A 23,374-nucleotide genomic window follows, 5' to 3' on the forward strand; every position below is an offset into this window, starting at 1 on the left:
ATTGCTTTGCTACACTTGTGGCCACTGAAAGCTAGAAGTGCAAAAGTTTTACAGTAAACTGCAACACACAGGGGTTTCACTTCCTTTCCCATCTACTGTCATTTTTAATAATGCAACACTGTTCTGTGGTCGGACCAGATCAAGAGGTTTCTGTCACACCTGTGGCACTCGCACACACACTAAAAAAGAATGTAGTTTTGGTATTGTTTTGGTTATTTTTAACATTTAGATGATACTCAGAGCAAAGTAGGGCAGCAGTCGAATAAGCCTCAGTTCTGTCTTCAGTGACCTGACAGTACTCCTGCAAAAAGGATCATAAAGTTGTGCTTGAAAGAAGTAAAACTAAAGCTAATGAGTGAGGTAAGGACTATTTCAGTCCCAAATGATGTATGCTAATTTTGATATGTGGATGTGATATGCAGTTTCAGATAATTATGCATGAACTTTACTCTTTGTATTGTGCATGTTAGTGTTTTCATTTTTCAACTGCCTGTAAGGCTAGGTCACAAAAAAAAGATGCATACAGCAGTCATTTTAAATGTCAATTGAATGCAGCTCTCCAGAGTAACCCAAAAAGAATGTGCCTCATTATAAGAAATGTAATCAAGCCTTAAAGGTTTGATTCTTTTTATGGACGCTACACCAGACATATTCTGTACATAACTAATAACTATCATGTGTGTACATAATTGATTAGCCTCACGGAAACTGACACTAACAGTCCTCTGTGCTTTGTCATTTAAGGGGTGTGTGTTTGTGTGTGTCTGTGATTTTTTTTCATCCCTGCTCTGTAATTAAAGGAGATGAAGGCAGGTGGTTTATATAAGACATGCTTAGAGGTCTGCCCAGTAGGTGTGTATGTGCGTGTGTGCGTGTGTGTGTGTGTCTGTTTTTTTTAGCTACAAGAAAGGCAGAGCTGGTTCTAATGTGTATATACAGTATGTGTCCATGTTTATGGCTCGTGTAATGCTGTTAAGATTGTCTGTCTTTACGGCCTGTCTCATAGCTATAATTTTCCATAAATTGTCCACATGGTTAATAGATGCTAGTGATGGATGCTAGTAGTTAATGGGCTGAGGTTTCATTTGAACTCTATTTCTTACCAACATCAACCTTTAGATAACCAAGCTAGTGCATTACTATTTTGTTCTGTTCTGTGTGTGCGTGTGTGCGTGTGTGTGTGTGTGTGTGTGGAACAATGGATAAAAACTGGTGAAATTTGAGAAAAAATAAAACTTTTGAGTGTGAAAATGCTTTCAGTGGTTTTTGAAGTGATGTTTTGAATGCATTTAAAACTTAAAGCACTTAAATTCACATCTGGGATTTTAGTTACTGTATATGCAGTAACAATAAGTGCAGTTTGTTTCTCTATGTAAATCTAAATTTGTTGTTATTTTTTGTTATTTTTCCCAAGTTACTGTTGCTAAGGGTGTAACTTTGCTTCTCTTTGTCAAATCTTACATATAGGTATATGTGGACAGTTGGTCTGTTTAAATGAAGAGCTGCTAGCACTGGCTGTAGTTTTGGCCAACCCTAAGCTGAACCTAAAGTCAGTGCTTTTTCCCATGCTTTTACTGCAGCTACTCCATCCCACTGCCTCCTGGGAGGTACCGCCTCGGCCTCATGTTGAGCCTTGTGTTGAGCCAGGGAAAATCCTTTGTTGGTTAAAGTTTTTTTTTCTCATTCCAACACTGATGAAATCTTGCTGCATTAAGTGCACTGCTTCCCAATGTCAGTGGTGCCTGTAGTATTAGGACAGGTGCTGATCCATCTGACAGGTTCTCATGCACAGATCAGAAAATGAGGCTGTTCCTGTACTGAGTCTTTTATCGTATGCACTGCAGTGCAATGAAACGCATTTCTGCCAGGAGGAAAGCTCCTGTGTGTGTGTGTGTGTGTGTGTGTGTGTGTGTGTGTGTGTGTGTGTGTGTGTGTGTGTGTGTGTGTGGTTTTGTATAAACATCTGTGAGGCAAACTGCAAGCTGTGCAGAGCTAAGGTATCTTAATGTATGGAGAGACTCAGCTCTGCCTTTGGCTTTGTTGAAAGGCAACACACCAGCATCAAGCCTAATAAAGAGAGTACACAGAATATTGATGAAACTATATCCAAATATGCATTTAAATTTCAATCCATCCATTTATATTCATACCTGTTCAGGTTGACAGTAGCAGAAGGACTTGCAGAGCAGCCAAATGTCTTCTTTCTCAGTAACGTCCCCCTGCTTCCCCCGAGACGAGCTGAGAGTAAATCTGTGTTCACACAAAGTCGTAGATGGTTTCTGGCCTCTCATAAATCTCCAGCTCTGTCAGTGTGTTGCGTCAAGCACATAATTTACAAAGTCTTTGGCCACTGTCCTACGCACAAGGAACTTTTTAATTTCCTGTTATGCAGTTGTTTCCCAGAGTACAGAGTAGCTTTGTTTCCTGTCTTTCTAAACACAGTGTGTTTTGTGGAAAGTGTTTTAATATGAAAACGATGCCAGAGTGGACCAGAGTTGATTCCTAATCCTCTTTCTTATCCTCTCTCCCATCACAGCAAATGGTGATGAGCCTGCGGGTGTCGGAGCTGCAGGTGCTGCTGGGCTACGCTGGGCGAAACAAGCACGGACGCAAACATGAGCTGCTGACCAAGGCGTTGCATCTGCTTAAAGCCGGCTGCAGCCCCGCTGTGCACATGAAGATCAAAGAGCTCTACCGACGACGCTTTCCTGCCAAAATGGTATCCCACTCAGAGCTTGCCCTGCCTGGACCGCACCACCCTGCCACAGCTGGAGTGGTTGGAGGAGGGGGCGCAGCACTGCCCGCTGGTCTGACACAGCTGGCGTACGAGGGTCACGCCGGTCACGGTGGAGCCCCGTCGCCTGCTGCCTTACTGCCCCTCTCACTGCTCGGCCCTGGGAAACATGAGCTGACCGGGCTGACGCACCACCTGCCCACCTCAGCCACGCTGCATCCGGTCCATCCAGATGTCAAGCTCCAGAGACTCCCCTTCTATGACATGCTGGACGAACTCATCAAGCCCACCAGTCTAGGTAAGGAAGCGTGCGAGTGTGGTTTTACTTATCAGCTTTATAGTTTTGAATCAGGACCTTCAGTGTTTGGATCAAGTGGCCTGTCAAAAATAAGGTTGGTTGTTATTATTTCAATGTGTTCAGTAAATATAAGTATCAGATTTGGCCTTGTGGTTAAAGTAAATACCATATAACTGCAATGTACATTATGATTCCAGCCAGGGAACCTACTTACATCTCAGTCTCTCTTTCTCGCTCTCTCTCTCTATCTTGTCAGACCGTCTAATAAATGTGAAGCTACCAAAAAAATAATCTGCAAGGTTATTATTAGTTAGTATATTATTCCCATGTTAATCATGGCAGCAGTCACAGAAAACATTGACATTTGTATTTCCTCTGTTGTGTAAAAAGGTTTCCTGCCAGTCTTGGTGTTGTGCTGCCTGCTAATGTGTTGACAGGCCACAGAGAAGTTAATGCAAAAATATCATTTTCACATTTCTCCGGAGAGTTCAGAGTCGACAGGGGCCACAGTTGGTTCCCAAGAGGTGTTTGTGAAAATATTAATCGGGTGCCTTATCCGTCATTCATCCAACAAAGTAAAAGCTGGAGAATTTGTCTTCTCAGATTCTCTTGTACTAGTTCAAAGACTTTACCTAAGAGTGTTTGTTCTCGTTCAGGTGTTTATCTCCATTAATGATCAAGAAAGCCTGCAGTTAGTCACAAGCTTGAAAACAATATATGAATATTAATTATACCATATTTCCTCTCATTAAAAACCGAGAGTCAATTAAAAGCTGGGGGCAAATAAAGGCTGGCCCCCAAATACAGGCCGGGGGAGAGACAAGGATGGATAAACTCCTGGTGCCTGTCATATAATGTGGATGGCAATGAAGCATAATGTACATCTCTACTGCTCTAATTTAATGAATTCAATACAATCGTGCTATTTTCAACACTTTGTTGATCTGGATTACTCATCGAAAGTATTTGATTCAGTCATTCTGATCCACTTTTCGGGTGTTGTTTTATTTGAGCCTGCAAATGTTTCACAATAAAAGCCCTTTTAAGAACTAAAGGGTTTTGGTCCAGTGAAACGCTAGAGGGCTTTTAATTAGAAATGGTTTGTATTAGTTTGTATTAACAGCATAATGCAGGAACTTTTAGAAGACAAACAAGAACGGATCAAAACGAGGTTTCTTACCAAAATATGACCAATTATATATATCAACCAGAAGGAATTAGAAATAATGGCCTGTTACCTTCTGTAGCTGAGGTAAGTAAAGGCCTTTAGGTACCATTTAAGGAAATACAGTACACATAGTTTTCTTTTTTTGTGGATCTGAAAGTAATTTTGAGGGGGGCATTCAGTCACTGGATAAGGTTTCAGTATGCACGACAGGTGAATAATGCTGCTTATTTGGATATTTGTAATGCTATATGTGGACTGCTGTGCTGTAATTTGTTTTTGGTGGGTTGAGCAGTGCTGCCATATGATATATTTTCATTGTATGTATATGTTTGTAACTATGAGACCAATTTTTCATCAGCGTGGAACCACTGAATATAAATGGATCACTGCATGTAGACTATCAACAACATAGCTGACAGTATTGTTACTGCCCTGGAAACAGCTGTGGCCAGAGGCATTATGTTTTCTGTTTGTCCGTCTGTCCATCTGTGGATATGTTTGTCATGTGAACACGATATCTCTAGGAACACCTGGAGGGAATTTCTTTAAATTTGGCACAAACGTTCACTTGGACCCAAGGACAAACTGATTTGAATTTGGTGATTAAAGGTCAAAGGTAAAGGTCAATGTGACCTTGCAAAACACGTGTTTGGCCTTAACTCAAGAATTCCTAATCTGATTATTGCATAATACACTTAATACCTTTTATTATGAGTCTGATCAGACATAAATGTAAACTGCAACTTGACAACTGTGAGGCAGTAATTCTAATATTTACCTATAAAGGCTTGTGTCTCCTAGGATACTACATTAAGTGAGCAATCAGAGGCCAGGCATTTATAATGTTTGAAGGAAACTCTTCAAGCACAGTAGTTGAGTTTCACTCAGTAGCACTCCTGAGAAAATATTTGTGCACTGGCTCCACATAACACCATCATGTCTTAACTTCCTTAACAAAACTCAGTTTTCATAGTGGTTTGATTGAAATACTACGAAATACTGGTTGTTGCACAGATGTATGTGACATCACCATCTTTCCAGCTGTGCCCCACCCACTTCAAACCCATGAGAGGAACCCAGGCAAAAATGCAAATATGCAACTCTTTCATGTAAAATAGCTAACACTGTTCCAACTTTGTTGGAAAATAGTGTGTTCATGTAAGACCTCACTGAGAGTAAGACGCTGACTTAATAATCCAAATATCTGGTATCTTGTCTTGTCTGATTTCATGAAGGCCCAGCGTTTAAGCATCATGTCTTGTATGCAGTCTGCCTTTTAAATCGCTGCTTAAGAGACTTTTAATCTTGGCTTTATCTTGGTCAGATTTGTCTTTATATTAGCTGTGCATCCAGCACCCAGCCGGCATTTAGCTTGACAACATTCTTTGGGCTCTGGGATATATTGCAAATATATGGAAATGTCTAGATTTTCCTACATTAGCATTTTAATGGAGTAAGAGACCATCTCATGATTAATTTGCCTGCAGATGCATGTACAAACACAGTGCCTGCAGCTCTGTCATCACACTATGTTTCTCCTCTTCCCTCTCCCTTTCTCACTCTATCCATTTCCTGCACATTTCCCTTCCTCCTCTGGCTCCTCTCTCTCTCTCTTTCTCTCTCCCTCTCTCTCTCTCTCTCTCTCCCCTCTGTCCTCCGTCCTCACTCTGTCTCCGTGGCCATCCTCGATTAAAATTTGCATGCAAAGTGATGAAATCATACAGGCATACACCTGTGCCCGCAGAACACACCCACCCCTCATTTGAATCGCACTGCTCGCACACTAACTGATACATGCGCGTCTGCACAGCACTTTGAAAACACAAACGTACTTTCCAATAAATAATGCATGTTTATCGCATTGTTCTCAGAGAAGCAGAGAGAGTGAGAGGATAAGTAAGAGGAGCTAATACCCAGAGGAAGATGGTGCACATCATTAGACGACACCGAATTTGCTTCAAAAAGTGAAGCTCAGCTGCGGCTTTGGAGGTGGCGACCCTCTTCATCCTAATAATAATGCAGCGCAGTAATGAAACCACTTGATTAACTGTGATTCCTCACTCGTGTGCGGACTGGGAGATTTTTTTTTTGCTTTAAGGCAGCCGTGGTCTCCTCTGCTTGTTTACGTCTCTCTGATCTTCTGATTACAGTTCAGTCCCTCTCTCTCTCTCTCTCTCTCTCTCTCTCTCTCTCTCTCTCTCTCTCTCTCTCTCTCTCTCTCTCTCTCCATTGTTGGTGCCTCTTCTGTTCGCCTCCCGTTTCTCTCTCCCTAACTCTCTCATTTTTTTCCTGACTCCCTTCCCCCCACTTGCTTACTGTCCTGGTTTGCTGTGGGTTTTTTTTTCTGTAGAAAGCTGATTTGTTGGCTATGTATGTGCTTAACCAGGATTCTAACAGGGTTTTACAAGAGCACATATGCATGACAGACAGTGCAGTGAAAGGACAGATTATCACTTGTTTGTTGCGTCCTTGCATCTAAAATTGGAATAAATAAGTCTGTTTCCACAGCTGAACTGGAGGTCATGTATGACCCATGTGAAATTTAAAATTGAATTGGTCTGTTTGCAATTACTCAAACAATTTGGCAAAAAAAACACATAAAAAATGCAAATAACTACAAAACAGCTCAGCAGAAAACAGCACAACATGGGATAGTGGAAGGTTTATGCCACCTGTCTTAAAGAGCAGCAAGATGCAGTACGTTCTTAAATATGGGGCTAAAATTAGATAACATTCACAGTTTGTTTCGCATTTGTTCGTATAAATAGCTGTGCAAAGAATGAACAAACGCTATCTGACATCCAGATGTAGCCTCAGATAAGATTGTATGCTGTCTCTACCATACAAGTTCTGCACAATGTCAATTCCTCACTACAACTGTCCTATAAATTCAGCACTTAAACTGAAATACAGAGATTTGTTTACTACAGTAATGACCTCTTGCCTATTCCTCTCATGTTAGCTTTCCCCTCATTTTAAACAACTTTTGGATCATTTCATTCAAAAAGCTTTGGATGCTTTTTATTGCCGTCTGGTCGCAGATACGGGGCTTTAAAATGGAGAAAAGCTTGTTTTGGCAGAAGTTTTGTCCCTTCTGCCACAGCAACCCTAAACAAACTGCATCACTGACACTGCTGTACAGATCCAGATTCATTCGTGTGTGTGTGTGTGTGTGTGTGTGTGTGTGTGTGTGTGTGTGTGTGTGTGTGTGTGTGTGTGTGTGTATAAATGTATATGGTTGGGATTCAAATGCTGGGTGTCCATGTTGTGTGTATATCTGTGTGTTTCTATATTGGACGTGTACAGTCTGTGAAAACAGATCTTCACTGGGACAGTAAAGGTTTATTTATCTTATCTATCTTTTTCAGGCAGTAATGTCTTTTGACTTTGTACACAATGTACTAATTTAAGACGAGAAGTAGTTTTGTCTGCAATTCTGCTGTCTTTTCAAAAACTGGACTTGATTTGTTTAATATGCATTTCCCAACACTTCATACAGGAAGTAATGTTGAAGTATACTGTAAGTGAACAATTCATGATGTATAATGTAGCTTGATCTAAGAAAGTTTTACATGCACAGTAAGATGAAAACTATGTTCTCTGTCACTGCAGGCCGGGTCCTGTTACTGTGACATCGGTCCAAATGTTAGAAACTGTTCAACCTGCAGCAGTTTGTATCACAGATAAACTCAAGATATGACAGCTGTGGTTCATAAATTCGGTAGAGGAGCTGGAAAGAAATATGGTTATGTGGAATGAGGAATTACAGTCCTTGTGAACATCTTCTTTGATTTCCTGTCTTAACCTGATTGTGCATTGTGTGCATGGAAATGTAGTTATTATCACTCACACGACACCCACCCCCCTTCTCACTCACTCCCTCCCTGTCATTATCCCTCCCTTTCTCTCCCTCCTGCTCTCTGCTGAGTCTTATCAGTCTGTGGGATAAAGGTTAGTTAGGTCACAGTTTAGCCCTGCCAGTATAAACTGGTCAGCAGTCTGGCTGTTCTTTTATTACCACGGCAATCTCACTGGTTGAACTCCAGTCTCATCTCCATCATTATCCGTCCTCAATAGAGAACTATGCCTCTCTACTCATTATTGGATATCACTGTGGTGCACATGCATTATACATGATTTAATCACCATATCTCTGGGAAAAAGATGCAAGTCCATTTTGCGTTTGATGAGTGTTTCATGCATAATGGCTTCTTTCATGGGAAGATGCTGTGATATTCATACAATGGAGTAAAATAATGTGGTAAAAAAAAAAAAAAATGTTTCGAACATTGTTTCCTTCAAAGATGAGTCACTCAGTTTCATTTTTGTATACTGAATCTTTTGGAAAACTACACATCAGGGTTTCATTGTTATGAATTTTTTTCATTCCCATTTAGACAGTAGGTCACAGTCATATTTGCACTCTGTGTTTTTTCAAAGGCTCAGAAAATGAAAACGAAAAAAATATCTTCAGCAATACATACAGTTTACTGTGGTGCCAGGACATGAATCACGTCAGCATGGTGCCATCTGCCTGCTGCTTCAGTTGCACTGTGAACATAATAACTTATTAACTATTGATAACGGATGCAAATATTATGCTTATAAAACATGTTTCCCCTCCAACTTATTGTGTAAAATATATGAAAGAAATATTCAATTTACTACATATATATTGAAGACAAGCAACAAATCTTCTTGTCATTCTTGAAACTTAATCAAGTTCCACAATTCTTACATATAAAGCTCATGAAAATATTAATTATTTAGTTAATGGTGTTATTTGCATATATACCGTATACCATATTGATTATAGCTGCACATGCTCAAGTGCCTCTCAGACTGCCACAAATTGATTAAATGAATTGATTTGAATACATTTGATATTCATTGTTTTTAACTGTTGAATTAAAGTGTCCCTTCATAATCTTCATATGTAACCAGCAGTAACATAACGTAAAGCACAACCGCAGAAAAGTTTATTTGTTCTGTGTTTGTAGCCATCTGTTTTATATTTTGTGATGTGAATGAATTGTAAAGTGTGTGTGACAGATGTTCTATGTCTTTAGATATTCATATATGGATACATTTATATAAAGTATGGGAAGGGTAAGTTACATAGTTGTTGTTTCTGAACACACACACTTGCATACATATGTATATCACCACAATGTTACCAACATCTGCAGACTCATTTACAATGCAACATTCCACAAACCTGTCGTCCTGCCACAGTCATTCCTTCACCTCAGAAAATGATTATACAATCACCGAATGTTCCAGCAGCCACATCGACATTCATCCAGTAACATACAGCACAACACTAAGCACTAGTCCCATAATGTAGCACCAGCCTAAATCCTAAACTTCTTCTCACATTTTCAATATATGCCGAGTCTTGGCACATGTTCACTTTTCCTCCCCAAACTATTTACATGTGTAGTGTTGCACTCACCACAAGAGTGTTTGTTCAAGCCTGTAAACTGTGTAGGGTACAACCATAAAGTGTTATATAATGGCTGTGGCCTTTATGTAACGTAGATCTTTCTATTTTTTCTTTATGGTCTTCATCTTGATGATGAAATAATTACAGGATTTAATCATTCTGTCCCCGAAATAGTCTGATATGTTGTATTTTAAATATATTATTATGTTGTCGATAAACCAGACCAAAAAGAAAAACAGGAGAATAGAATCAGGTCTATATTTAAGATAGGTTGTTATTAGAAATATATTCTATCATATTTTCTATTTCCGGATCTGCTTTGATTGGCAGGTTCCAGTGTTTTACACTGAAAACTGGTTCAGAAGCAGCTGTAACTTCTTTACTTCCCATAAAGGCTTTTATTGTGAAACACCTGTAGGAAGTGCTGATATTAACTACCAGCTGCCTAATATCAACAAAACATCGTAAAGTAGAATCAATCTTGAATGAATTAATCCATAAACTCTGGGTTCAAGTCCTCAGGATGGCAGTCAAGCACCATGCTGGAGTGTCCTTGAGCAACCACGCTTAATCAGTGCAGACCAGTGTTTCCGTACATCTTGTTTTGCCCTTGTCCTCAGTGAATCAGTAAAGATAGTATATCACATACACTATCAGCTACATACAACAGGTTATTGTGGTGTTGTTCCTAAACATCTACAGCACAGAAACCAACAGAGCACCTCTTCACTCCACATCAGACCACCACCTGACATTTACCAGCACACACTCTGACCCCTGCGTGCTCCCGAGCAAAACCTTTTTTCTGGCTGTAAACATCTCAGGCTTCTCACAACAAATGAACATCAACAAAGGAGCCCTGGCTGCGCTGAACTATAAACACGCTGCACAAAATGGCTTCCATCTCTCAGAGCCTATTAAACCAGCATTATTTTCTTCGAAGCCCGGGTTGATGCGTTGTCGTCATTGTCATCATCATCATCATCATCATCCCCACCAGCTGCCTGATTAGACAAACCCCAATCCTGATTGAAACTCTCAACATTAGCCGACCTCAAACATAAGCAACTCTGTTCTTTCCACTGTTGTCAGACATTTAATGTTAACTCTCAGTGTGTTTAATGGTATACTCACTTGGGCGTGGCATACATTGCATGAGGGCAGCTCAGGAGATATTGTGAAATGCCTCCTACAGTCTATACATTGATATGGGTAGCAGGGCCAGCTGCAAGACTGAGAAAATGTAATGCCAGCCTTAGTCCTGTAAGCACATTGGAATGCCTTAATGAGCCCTATAATATATATAATATATAACTGCACAACAGCCTTATGCAGATAATAAAGGGTAATCACTGCAGTTAGGGGGGAGAGGAAATAACACTTCTGGAAAGTTTTCAGTTGTCAGTGTGGGTGTAACATCCAGATCTGACCTTTTGTTGCGGATCCTTCCAGCACTGTAGTTTTGAGTTTGAGTGACGCTGAAAGGATTTTTGTCTTTGTTCGGCCTGTGAATGTTGCGCATGTATGTGTGTCTGTCATTGTGTGTGTGTGTGTGTGTGTGTGTGTGTGTGTGTGTGTGTCTGCGGTGTACCAAACAGAGAAAAAGTAGCAACACCACTAACAAGTTAATAAACTCCAGCTGGGCTTTGTTGTGCTGGAGACAGGCTGTAGAGCTGAGCACATTCTCTGTAGCTTAGCTCACACATCTTCTCTTCAAACCAGAACTGAGCCCAGAACCAAGGGTTTTCTAGGTTTTCACGTGCTGTCGGTTCAAAATCAGCATAGTAAGAATATTCATACTTTCCATACTAGCAGGCAAATGAGCTCTTTGGTAGCCCCCCCATATTTCAACTATGAAATACTATATCACAGCTGAGTTTCAGTGTAGCTGCAGCAGAAAATGTAGAAAAACTTCACTGTAATGTAACGAGTGCCTTGAGACCAGATGTGACCAAACTGGCTCATGAATCTAGTTATGTGCAAACGTGAATGTGCAGGGTGCAAAGGCTTGTTTCATCTCTCAGATTAGAGTTTTTCCTCTGTGTGCAGAGAATTTATGTTGGACCTTAAAATGAAGATGACAAGCATTTTGTCACCTTCATCCCCATGTGACCAGTGATCATGTGGTTTATTTCCTTCACCACATGAGTATTACAATTTTCCCCCAGTGTCTCCTGTATTCAATGAGATTGACAAAATTATACAACTTCAAAATAGTATGTTTGAAGTGATCGTGGCTTTTTTCATTTGAATATTTATTCAAATTTGAGAAATGTTTAAAGGTGTCACACTCAGTTTGCAGTTTAGAAGTTTCATCTAGGTGAAACTCTTTTATTGACACGTGTTTCAATTATTTATTATTCATTTATATCAATAGGGATGATATAAATATTAGAAACACTACTTAGTATAACCAAATACAATTCAACAGCACTACAAACTAGGGCTGCAACAAGCCATTATTTTCATTATCAATTAACCTGACGATTATTTTCTCTAATTGGGGTGGAAAAAATATTAGAAATACCTCTCAGTACAGCTGTTTATATGATACCTAATTAAGTGGCAACTGACTGTATGTTCTGGGTTGTCCTTAGATTATTTCCTCTTCAGTGTAAACATCAACCCATTAGAGGTATCAACCCATCTGTTACCCTTCCCCCCATCTGTCTTTCAGTATAAAATAGTATAAAACAATGTGAATGCAGCATAGTGTCCAGCACAGCAGGGGTCTCAAGCCCTCAGACCACATCCCACGAAGCACAGAGAGTCTGCAGGTCTTCATGCTATACAGTCACTGCAGCAAGACGCTTCCTCAGTATGCACTATTTAACACAGACAGTCCATCACAAACTGAAAAGAATCGTCCATTCAAGAAGTCCATTCTCTTCAAGACAGCTTGGAAAGCACTTTTTTCCCCCATAAACTCTGTAATATCCACTTCACACCCTTGTGAAATGTCACCTCAGCTGCCCTTCTGTCCTGTGATGACTGCACCTCATCAGCACTGAAGTTAAGTCAGAACAAACTCTTAGTACTTCCTTGATGCTCGGTTGGAGATTTGTGCTGATAGACGCTCTTATTTCTTTGTTGTAATTAGGCTTGTGCCTCAAAATTAATGTCCCAGTGATTTATTAATGTTCATACTCTAATAAGCACCACTAAGCAGGAATACGATTACATGCAGTGGCAGAAATGTGCTTAATAATAGTAATTACAATCCTGCTCACAGTGTCATTAATTTTGTGTCTTCTTTCACTGAAGTAGAGACTTCATTTATTGTAATTATTCTGTATGTTGTGTAGTAAACCTTATGCTTTATAATGACTCAAGTAAAAAGCAAAAATATTTGTGCAACACTTTTAAAATTGAAGAGAAAAGACTTAAACAATGATCATCAAAATAAGATACTTGATATTTCAAACCTGTTTTTGCTTACCCAACCTTTAGCCTGCACTCCTCTATATTAGTTACCCAAATTTAGCAGATGATAAATTTGCTGATTGGTTGAAATGATGATTTACTATCTGTCTCTGTTACCAGTTCTCTGTTCGCCCATGTGTTTTTCCTGTGTGACAGTATTTCTATTTTTGGCTGTTTGGGTATGGTTTAGAATTTTTTTATAAATGAAATAAAATACAAAAATGTTTTGGCACCAATACAATACCAACAGTATATTTTGTGATATTTTGTCAGTGAATGGATTGTAAAGTAAATGAGACCGATGTTCTATATGTGAGTGTTTAGATTTATATAAGGATACATAGGTGTGTGTGTGTGTATGTGTGTGTATATATATATATATATATAAATGTATATGGAAGGGTACGTTACATAGTCGTTGTTTCTGAGCACACACATATAGTACAGACTGTACATATACAGTGCAAAAGTCCAAAATCACCATAATCTTGTCAGTATTTGCCGACTAATTTACAATATCACATTCGACAAACTTGTAGGTCTGTCAGAGTCATTCCTTTACCTCAGAAAATGATTACACAACCACTGTATGGTCCGGCAATCACACCAATATTCATCCAGTGACATACAGCACACGGCTCGAAAAGCTCTAGTCCCATAATGTAGCACCAGCTTAAATCCTAAATCTCACAAAAAATTATTTCCATCAGTAAATTAAAGGAAAAAAAAACTGAAAAATTAGTAGAGAAAGAGGGTGACAATGCCTCTGTCCATAGGACACGAGGGGTCACTGAATGGTTTGATGAGTATGAAAATAATGTGAATCATATGCTTTGGCCTTCAAAGTCACCAGATCTCAAGTTAAACACCTATGGGATATTTTGGACCAGTGTGATAGATGGCACTCTCCACTACCGTCGTGAAACACCAAATGAGGGAATATCTGTCAGAAGAACAGTGTCCGTTTCTCCAGCAGAGTTCAGACACTTGTGGAATCTGTACCAAGGAGCACTGACACTGTTCTGGGGCATGTGGTGGTCTAACACTTATTACTGTTTTCGGATATTTCTCGATGTCAGGCGCTGAAGGCTCATACTTCATACTGTAGGATACGTTACAATACCTCTATATTTAAGCTTTCTCACCGCTCAATATGACGCTGGAACCAGCAGCCAGTTAGCTTTGTTTAGCATAAATACAATAAAAGGGGAACCAACTTCCCCAAAAAAGTCTGGCTCATTACCCTCCTGTAAAATCACTACTTGTCTTTTTTTACACTTTGGTTTTTGTGTGGATTTAACAAATTAGATCTAACATGTTAATTAATGAGCTTTAGAGAAGCTGGCAGACAGATTTTGTTACCGTACGACAGAGCCAGCCTAGCTGTCTCCCCCTGTTTCCACTCCTCATGCTAACCATCTGCTGGCTGGAGCTTCATATTTAACCGACAAATTACGAGAATGTTTTTGACCTCCTCATCTAATTCTCTGCTAAGTGAAAGGGAACTATTCATATATGGGTTTTTTTTTTAATTATAAGCAGCCTCATTATAACTTTGTCTAAATAAAATACAGTATACATTTGACAACATTATGATTTAAATCAGACCCTGAATCTGAGCGTTTAACTCCAGGGTTCAGCACTTGACAGTTTTCAATACTCTAGACTTCTGCTACGGAAATAGACTCATGTCAAGCCTTAGTTTTATTATCACAAAGATACGACTTTGGGAGTTTGCATGTGCATTAGGGTAAAAGTAAGTTAGGGTGTGCATGTACGTGCGAGTATGTGTTTATGTGAGTGTGAGAGAGATGGAGAGAGAGAGAGAGAGAGAGGAAGACATCAATCAAAGCTCATTTCAGCCCTTCTCATATCTCTCCTCACCACACACATTGAAACACCAGAAACAAATCCACTGCCACAGAGAGAGAGTGAGTTAGAGGGGGGGGGGGGGGGGGGGGGGGGGACAAGCAAGGACAGAGTTATAGAGAGAGAAAGAGAGAGAGCAAGCGAGGACAGAGTGAGAGAGAGAGAGAGAAAGAGAGAGCACTTTCTATTTATAGCCAGAGTGCCCGGAGAGGAGGAAGACTGTTGTTCGAAAGCACACTCGATGCTCATGATTTTGTTCTGCAGTACACACGCTGCCACTCAAAAGATGCAGGGACAGAAACATATGATAAATACAAGCCATACAAATTATATACCATGTGGGTGGTGAAGTGGGTCATTACTGGGAAAATGAATGGCTGTTTGAAAGGCTGATGAGAGGAGGAAAATGATTGGTCCAATAATTATCCACAGGAACTGTAGACTTTGTCCCCCTCAACACCTTACATGGAAAGAAATTACCTCTATGTACTTGATGCAGTGTGTGTGTGTGTGTGTGTGTGTGTGTGTGTGTGTGTGTGTGTGTGTGTGTGTGTGTGTGTGTGTGTTAGTTAGTGTGTGTGTTAGTTAGTGTGTGTGTTATCTGCACCATCATGCATGCACAGCTGTCACTTACGAACAGCAACAATCATGATTCATAACAGGTAATTCTTTGACTCATCTCCCCCTCTCATTTACACAGCCTTCAGGCCAAAAGATTTCTACTCAGACACAAAATGTTACAAAGGCTATAAAATACTACACTGTTTCAACAGCAGCTATACTCTGTAATGCTTACTCACCAGTGTAAGAAGCAATCTTGTGGTGAAGGCTGAAAGCTTTTGCTCAGTGGAGAAGATTTTAGCTGGTTTCACCTTCGAAACAAAACAGTTTCCTGCAGAGACGGACGTTAGTCGGCCCTGTTTGTTTGTCAGACACATCACCGCTCCTGAAAGCTAAGCCTATGATTAGTTGCAAATTTGACAATAAAATGATGTGGCATGAATGAATGTGGTGTGGCCAAGTGTGTTTGCATTTATGTGCATTATATGTTAAACCGGTTTTGGCCTTAACAGATTAACCTGTCGACATGGTTTGTTTTTTCTGTAACACTCCACCGACTTTCAAAAGACCACCCACACACACATTATACATTTCAAAACACTATTAAATGAAAGATTATTACACTATCAGCTTTGTTTTCATTATACTTACCTACACAACAGAACATTGTCTTCTTACATGATGGATCTTGGTGGAGAGTCATAAATAGTATACAGTACTGTTTAGACATAATTTAGAGGTTCATTATTAACATTGCTACGATTTTATTTTCCAGCACATAACTTGTACTATAATGACAGATTTGGGTTCTGTTTGAATATGGATGAAACCAACAAGATTTAATACGTTAATAAGTGAGTTAGAGAGCCCTTTAGTTCAGTTTTTATGTTATGCTAAGTCGATCGCCCCCCACCTCTAGCTTCATGCTGAACGCACTGACTCGATCTGGATCTTTTCATCCAGCAAATGAAAAGAACGTTGAGAAGCATATTTCCCAAAATGTTCAAGTGTTCCTTAAATACAGATGCAAAACAGATTTGAGCCCTCATAGCTCCTTGTTTCGTGCTAACCTTCTGCTAACATACACACACAAACTTTCTTTGCCTTTGTGAACCTGCTGTCTCTTTAATGGGGGCTGGGTTAGTTGCACCAGTTATTTCCAGCACCTGTGGGTTGGCCTATAAATAGAGCGCACGCACACACAGACACACACACACACACACATTTCCACATTTCTTCTTCGTCTTCACCTCTGTGTGGGGTGGTGTGGTTTTGACGTCCAGGTGTTCTTGAGCTTTTGAAAATTTTATGCACACAAGCTGCAAGAAACACCCACTTATACGCTGCTGTGCACACACTGCGTCACTCTCTGCATTTTTCATGCTTATCTGTGCATTGAAACAGTGTTTATTTGCAGAGGCTTGGTTTTCCTGATATTAATGACTGCGGATCACTGTTTTGTTTTTTATAACTGGCCAGTTGGAAAGAAAAACATAATTCCTTCTTGTTTTTATATGTCATTTTCTCAGGTATTTAAAGTTTCTTAAAAATCTCCATCCCCTTTCTTTCTCTGTCTCTCTTCCTCTCTATCTATCTATCTCTCTCTCTCCCTCTCTCTCTCTCTCTCCCTCTGTAGCTTCAGACAACAGCCAGCGGTTTCAGGAGACGTGTTTTGCCTTTGCATTAACACCACAGCAAGTCCAGCAGATCAGCAGCTCAATGTAAGGCCGCCCTCTCAACGCAGGATGCTGAATGGCTTAATGAATAATTCATGAATGTACATGGTTCCTGCAGATTTGTTGTAACAAACTTGTGTCCGTCCTCAAAGGGACATCTCGGGGACCAAATGTGACTTCTCTGTTCAAGTTCAGTTGCGGTTTTGCCTGTCGGAGACGAGCTGTCCTCAGGAAGACCATTTCCCACCCAATCTGTGTGTGAAAGTCAACGGGAAGCCGTGTAACCTGCCGGTGAGGAGCAATGAATTAACCACATAATCGAGTGACACTGCACGTGAGAGCTTTAAACCCTGATGAGAATCGTAATGTTTCTAATACTCTTTTCTGTTACCCAGGGTTATCTTCCTCCAACCAAAAACGGTGTAGAGCCCAAGCGGCCCAGCCGGCCCATCAACATTACTTCACTGGTCAGATTGTCCACCACTGTCCCCAATACCATTGTGGTGTCGTGGACCGCTGAGATTGGGAGGGTAAGAACCAAAGCCTCATGTAACTTCTAAATGAATGGCGACAGTTTTAATACTTTATAAATTGTATAGTAGTATAAATATGTAAATATTTGCTTCAAATATGAAGAGTTGCTCGCTTTTCTCTATGTTCAATGTCTAACATTACTTCGGTCACTCTAGTGTCTTTAATTGAGCATATTTTTTAATCTTCTTCGATCCAACCAAATGTACTAATTTCACAAGTTATTAATATATCAATTAATCACCCCTATGACCTTGTGTGGTCCAAATGCAGGGTGAGTCGAGGATGAGTGCACGCTTATTGATTAAATCAGCCTTTGATGAAACATTTTAGATCAAATAAATCAGTTAATTTAACTGAAACTAGTCTGTTCTCTCATATACTGACTTATATTGAGGAGCTTGACCCACCATCTGCAGACAGGCAGTAGAGGGCAGTAAAGGAAAAGTCTCACAGCTGAAGTTCATACTGGCCTCAAATGTCAGTTTACAATACACAAGTTTTATTTCCCTCTTTTCTTCCTTACACATACATACGTTTGTCTCAGGGCTCAGAGGACTGACTTTACATTAGAAAGTTACCTTGAGTAATACTGTTCAAGGACAGTCTCTGTAACTCGCCCAGAACTCAGACACTGGCGAGCAAAAATGTCTCAATGTGCGATTTAGTGTGTCAGTTTGCACATTATTACATTATTGTATGAATTGTCCACAGAGTTACTCCATGGCAGTGTACTTGGTGAAGCAGCAGTCGTCTACAGTGTTGTTACAGAGACTACGGGCAAAAGGCATCAGGAACCCAGACCACTCCAGGGCACTCAGTAAGGACCGTCAACCTTTTCTTTTTTCCAGATGTACTTATCCGAGGTTTTAGATCAGTATCAGGGCCAATACTCAAACTGATTGACATTCAATACAGTTTCATTACAAAATTCAGTTGTTCCACTATAACTTTCAGATTTTCTATTAACCTTTCCAATAGACAACAAGACTAAATGCAACACTTTTGTATATGAAAAAAAAAAAACTTCAGTTTATAACGTTGACCCCATGACCCCAGTGACTTTCACACTGTGATGTATACATGTCTTAAAGATCCTGAATCAATATCAGTAGATGCCCTGAGTTATTGGAATTGGTATTGGGAGAAAAAGTCAAATTGTTGCATCCCAGCAATATAAAAACAACCTGCTTGTGTGTCAATGGTCTTAGAATCAGTTCAGATATTAGCTGGAGTGTAAGTTTTACTTCTTTTTTTCGTTTTTTTTTGATAACTCCGTATCGAATGCTCGTAACATCGTGTCTGTTTGAGCAAAAGAAGCTGGTAGTGAAATGTGTTTCTTGCACCATAACTTTTTATCTTTGGTAGAAATCAATAATACTTCCAATGTATGAGACTGTGTTCTGAGCTAAGGAGTCTATCTTGATAAGCTCTTCATCCAGTCAGATTGCCAAATTGCTTCCCATTTCTGTTGAGGGAGCACTGTAATATGAATGACATTTTATATATCTATCTATACATGTTTTATACCGCATGGGAAGTGATGTCAGGATTCAGGTGCGGAGGGGATTCAGCATGAGGAGCTTTATTTTTGACCTTGGTCTGAAACAAGTAGTAAAGGAGTTACAGTCTGAAATGATAAACTAAGCACGTTTCTAAGACGTCTGTGTGTTCTGCCTCTGTTCTGCAGTCAAAGAGAAGCTAACAGCAGACCCAGACAGTGAAATAGCCACGACCAGCCTTCGAGTGTCGCTGCTCTGCCCGGTAAACATGCTCCCTGCTCTTCATGAATTTAAGGCACTGTTTAGAGATTCAGTCATGCCCAAACATGTCCGTCCATTGTTTTCCTTTTTTCCACATCTGTATGTGACTCAACATGCCTTCATGCACGTAACTCCTAGTTGAATGCATGATCCTCAAGTCAAATCATCTTCTCAACCCGTATCATGTATCTTTTCCATGTGGGTTTGGCATGTTTATGCCATTTATGCATCCTGCATGCTCTCCATCCCTGCTGTGTGCGTCATCTTCATGCCCTGACTACTTGTGTGTGCAGCTGGGGAAGATGCGGCTGATGATCCCATGCCGGGCACTGACATGCTCACACCTGCAGTGCTTTGATGCCACACTCTACATCCAGATGAATGAGAAGAAACCCACCTGGGTGTGTCCTGTCTGTGACAAGAAGGCCCCCTATGAACACCTCATCATCGACGGGTAAGTCACCCAGCCCCCAGCTTCCGGTTAAAGGAGTAGTTTGACATTTGGGAAATATTCTTTTTCACTTTGTTGTTGATAGTCACTGTGACAACATTACTCCAGGAAGTCACTGCACATAGTTAGCAGATAATCTACGCAGATAACCCTCTATAAAACCATAACATGTCATTTTTACATCTAGGTTTTTGTACCAATCAAACAAATGGGATATAATGCATTCATCAGTGAGCTTTAGAGGGGCTGTTAAGTGGATTTTCTTACCTTTGGACAGGCAAACTGTTTCCCTCCCACCCAGGCTTTATGCTAAGCTAAGCTAAGATAACCAACTGCTGGCTGTAGCTTTATATTCACAGACATGGGAGTGATTTCAATCTTCTCATCCAACGCTGAAAAAGCAAAGTAGTTTACTTCCCAAAATGTTGAACTATTCCTTTAAACTGATTGAGAAACCAAGTCCTCCAATCAGTGAAATTAGCAGTTGGCCATGTAAGTTTATTCTTGACCTTGGAAAAAGTAATTTAAGGAAACTAATCTCAGCTCAGGGTCGTCTCTCTAGCTTTTTGCTGGAGCTTTCAGATTTGTCTTTTGGGCTTAGTTGTGTGCAGTCTCAGTGCAGTAAGTGAACCTTGAGTAATGATTTTATTTTATTTTATTTTATTTTTTATTTATTTATTTATTTATTTTTGTCAGCTCTTATACTCGCTGATCTAAACTGACTTCTCTCTTTCACTTTTAACACTGATTAAGATAATCTTTACAATGGTTATTTATAATGATTGCTGCTTGCACATTTCCTCATGCCTGTCCCCACAGAGTTCATATTCTGTGTTTTGAGAGGAAATAGCTGCACCTGTCTATAACCAATGTACCACATGTACAATCTCAAAAATATAGAGCTCCACAGAAACACTTAGACGACTTGTTAAAATTTCAATATGTGTAGACATTTAAAGAAAAATCTGGTTCTGAAAGGTTTGTATTGCATTCACAACAGAAACTCTGGGTCACGTAGAAAATGCATCAAAAAGGTTGGTAAAAACTTTTCAGACCACTCTTGCAGCATGTTTTCAGTATGTTTCAAAGACTCACATCACTCACTCAGCCACATTTGAAGCCTGCAGTGGGAGAAAATTTGATATCAAAAGACTGATGTTTCAGTGGAGTGGTCCATCAAGTGTTTCATGCAGAGACACCACTACAGCAGAGCATTGATGTTACCCTGTTTAGAGTGGGTTTCATGTTTTTCAGAATTTAAATTGTAGCCTCTTTTCCACTTCGTTCAGCCTTCGTTTAAAAAAATACCAATTTGTGTGTGTGTTTGTGTACATTGTGGATGGGTTTGTGTATGATGTGTGTGTGTGTGTGTGTGTGTGTGTGTGTGTGTGTGTGTGTGTGTGTGTGTGTGTGTGTGTGTGTTTGTTTGTTCTCAGGCTTTTTGTGGAGATCCTCAACAGCTGCATGGACTGTGATGAGATCCAGTTTAAGGAAGATGGCACCTGGGCCCCCATGAGGTCTAAGAAAGAAGTGCAGGAGGTGTCCTCTGCTTCTTATAACAACGGGCTGGATGGTAAGACGAGGCATAAGGGATGAAAGGGGACAGGGTGCGGTTAAGAAACAGAGAGGTTGCTTTTACATTAAGGCAGTGCCAAGAGGCTGGAAGGGATTAAATTAGGATTAAAGAGACATGGTTAGAAGAGAGGGAGGGGGTATTTACATCCCCTCCTTATTTGTTTATGCATTGTCAGATTTAATTTGGTGAGGCATCAGTCATAATTCCTTTGAGTAAACTGCATGTCTCCATAGTAACAAACATACTGTATCTCATATGAGAGCAGGGGAGATGTGTTTCTAAAATAAATTCGTACAAGCGCAAACTGGTCTGTCATTGCTGCTCTCGAGGTTCATGTCGAACGTCTGCAGGCTCAGACCAGCGGAGCTCGTCATCGTCCAGCCACGGCGGCGGCGACAGCAGCAACAGCAAGAAAGTGGAGGTGATCGACTTGACACTGGACAGCTCCTCAGACGACGAAGGGCAGGATTCCCCGCCTCCGCAGCCGGCGCCGCTGCCTCCTCCGCCCAAAAGGGCATGTCCATCTATGTCCCCGACCTCGCCGCCCATCATCAACAAAGGGTCAGACACATAACCCGAGACTGTTTGGGTTTCATTAAATGTGGAAATGAGGCTCATTTTAGCTGCTTGCATCTGGATGTTGAATGATTCATGAGTTTTGCACTCGAACACATACAAGTATCTTTTATTATTCCACATCAACAGTGCTCACAGAAGGCAGCCAAGAGTGCTGACTGAGAAACATGTGTGACTTAACTCCTTTAGTTGAAATTGATAGATCTCAAAGTGAGCGACTTTCCAAAACAACAACACTAAAAATGTTCGTTTTCATTGAGAGGATTAATGTTTGCCCAGTTGTAATTTCACATGTATGTAAACTGTAAAAATTTAACTCTTGACCTCTCACCCCTCAAACTTTGAGCTAAAGAAACATACCTTATTCAGGATTTGAAACTTTAACAGCTGTATTTTTGGTCAAATTGAAATTCAGTATGTGCATCTGTGTAGAAACTGCTGCTGCTTCATTTGACTTGAATGAGTCCTGACTGTTAATGTCCAGAGGTTTGCGTTTCGATCTCAGTGCAGGACACAGAACTTCCTGACACTTACCCGATAAATTTGACATGAAATAAAAGTGTAATTATAAAAGAAGTGGCCTCTTTACCTCCTGCTCCTCTGTATCTGCCCTCAGAGTGTTGAACCTGCACCACCAGGCCTCTCCAGTGAGCCGTACTCCCAGCATGCCAGCGATGGACACCAGCTACATCCCTCCTGTCCCCCCACTTATCCAAGACTATAGACCCTACTACCACACCCCCAACGACCTGTCAGGTAATAACAAACACGTGCAGACTCAAGATGATTTGGGAGTATTCACTGGAGTGAGTTCATTGCTCCAAACAACAAATTAGAAGTAACATTGCATTCAAATACATAATACATGTATTTACAACTGTATTATATGTAATGTATTTACTTCTGAATTCATCCTTTACCAAGCACATTCATCTTTACATTAATGACAAAAAAATAACAAAATAAACAAGGATGGAAAAGAAAAGGAACAAGGAAAGAGGAAGAAAGGCAGCAAGGAGTCTAGATAATCCTTCCCCATCAATTTAACACACCCAAATCCCACTCGCTAGTTAATGAGGGGGTAGGAAGGGAGGAGTTTCTGAGATGAAGTAAGACTCGCTGTTGATGTTAAGTAGTGTCTGGTTCTAGATTAGAAGTAATGGATTGTGGGACAATATCAATAATAGCAGACAGGAAGGGGTGAAGTTTAGGACACTTCGCAAAGCTGTGGCTTAATGTTGCTTCTGCACATTGGCATCTCTCACATCCGGATAGATTTTGTAATTTTTAATTTAAAGTAGA

At 40.3% G+C, this 23,374-nt stretch overlaps 1 protein-coding gene across 1 annotated transcript in view; it reads left to right on the forward strand.

Annotated features, from left to right (window-relative positions):
- Positions 1-23,374, forward strand: part of LOC111661153 (E3 SUMO-protein ligase PIAS1-like) — a 55,662-nt gene that overhangs the window by 25,524 nt on the left and 6,764 nt on the right. Inside the window, exons 2-11 of the mRNA XM_023414626.2 lie at positions 2,537-3,032; positions 17,136-17,220; positions 17,328-17,466; positions 17,571-17,705; positions 18,421-18,526; positions 19,397-19,470; positions 19,763-19,923; positions 21,357-21,493; positions 21,826-22,057; positions 22,689-22,828. Coding sequence (XP_023270394.2) covers positions 2,540-3,032; positions 17,136-17,220; positions 17,328-17,466; positions 17,571-17,705; positions 18,421-18,526; positions 19,397-19,470; positions 19,763-19,923; positions 21,357-21,493; positions 21,826-22,057; positions 22,689-22,828 — 1,702 coding nt within the window. The 5' untranslated portion in view covers positions 2,537-2,539. The remainder of the gene's footprint in view (positions 1-2,536; positions 3,033-17,135; positions 17,221-17,327; positions 17,467-17,570; positions 17,706-18,420; positions 18,527-19,396; positions 19,471-19,762; positions 19,924-21,356; positions 21,494-21,825; positions 22,058-22,688; positions 22,829-23,374) is intronic.

Source organism: Seriola lalandi, unplaced genomic scaffold (genome assembly GCF_002814215.2).
Source record: "Seriola lalandi dorsalis isolate HSWRI2012SDOR001 ecotype SW California unplaced genomic scaffold, Sedor1 jcf7180002054537, whole genome shotgun sequence".
NCBI classification, from domain to species: Eukaryota; Metazoa; Chordata; class Actinopteri; order Carangiformes; family Carangidae; genus Seriola; species Seriola lalandi.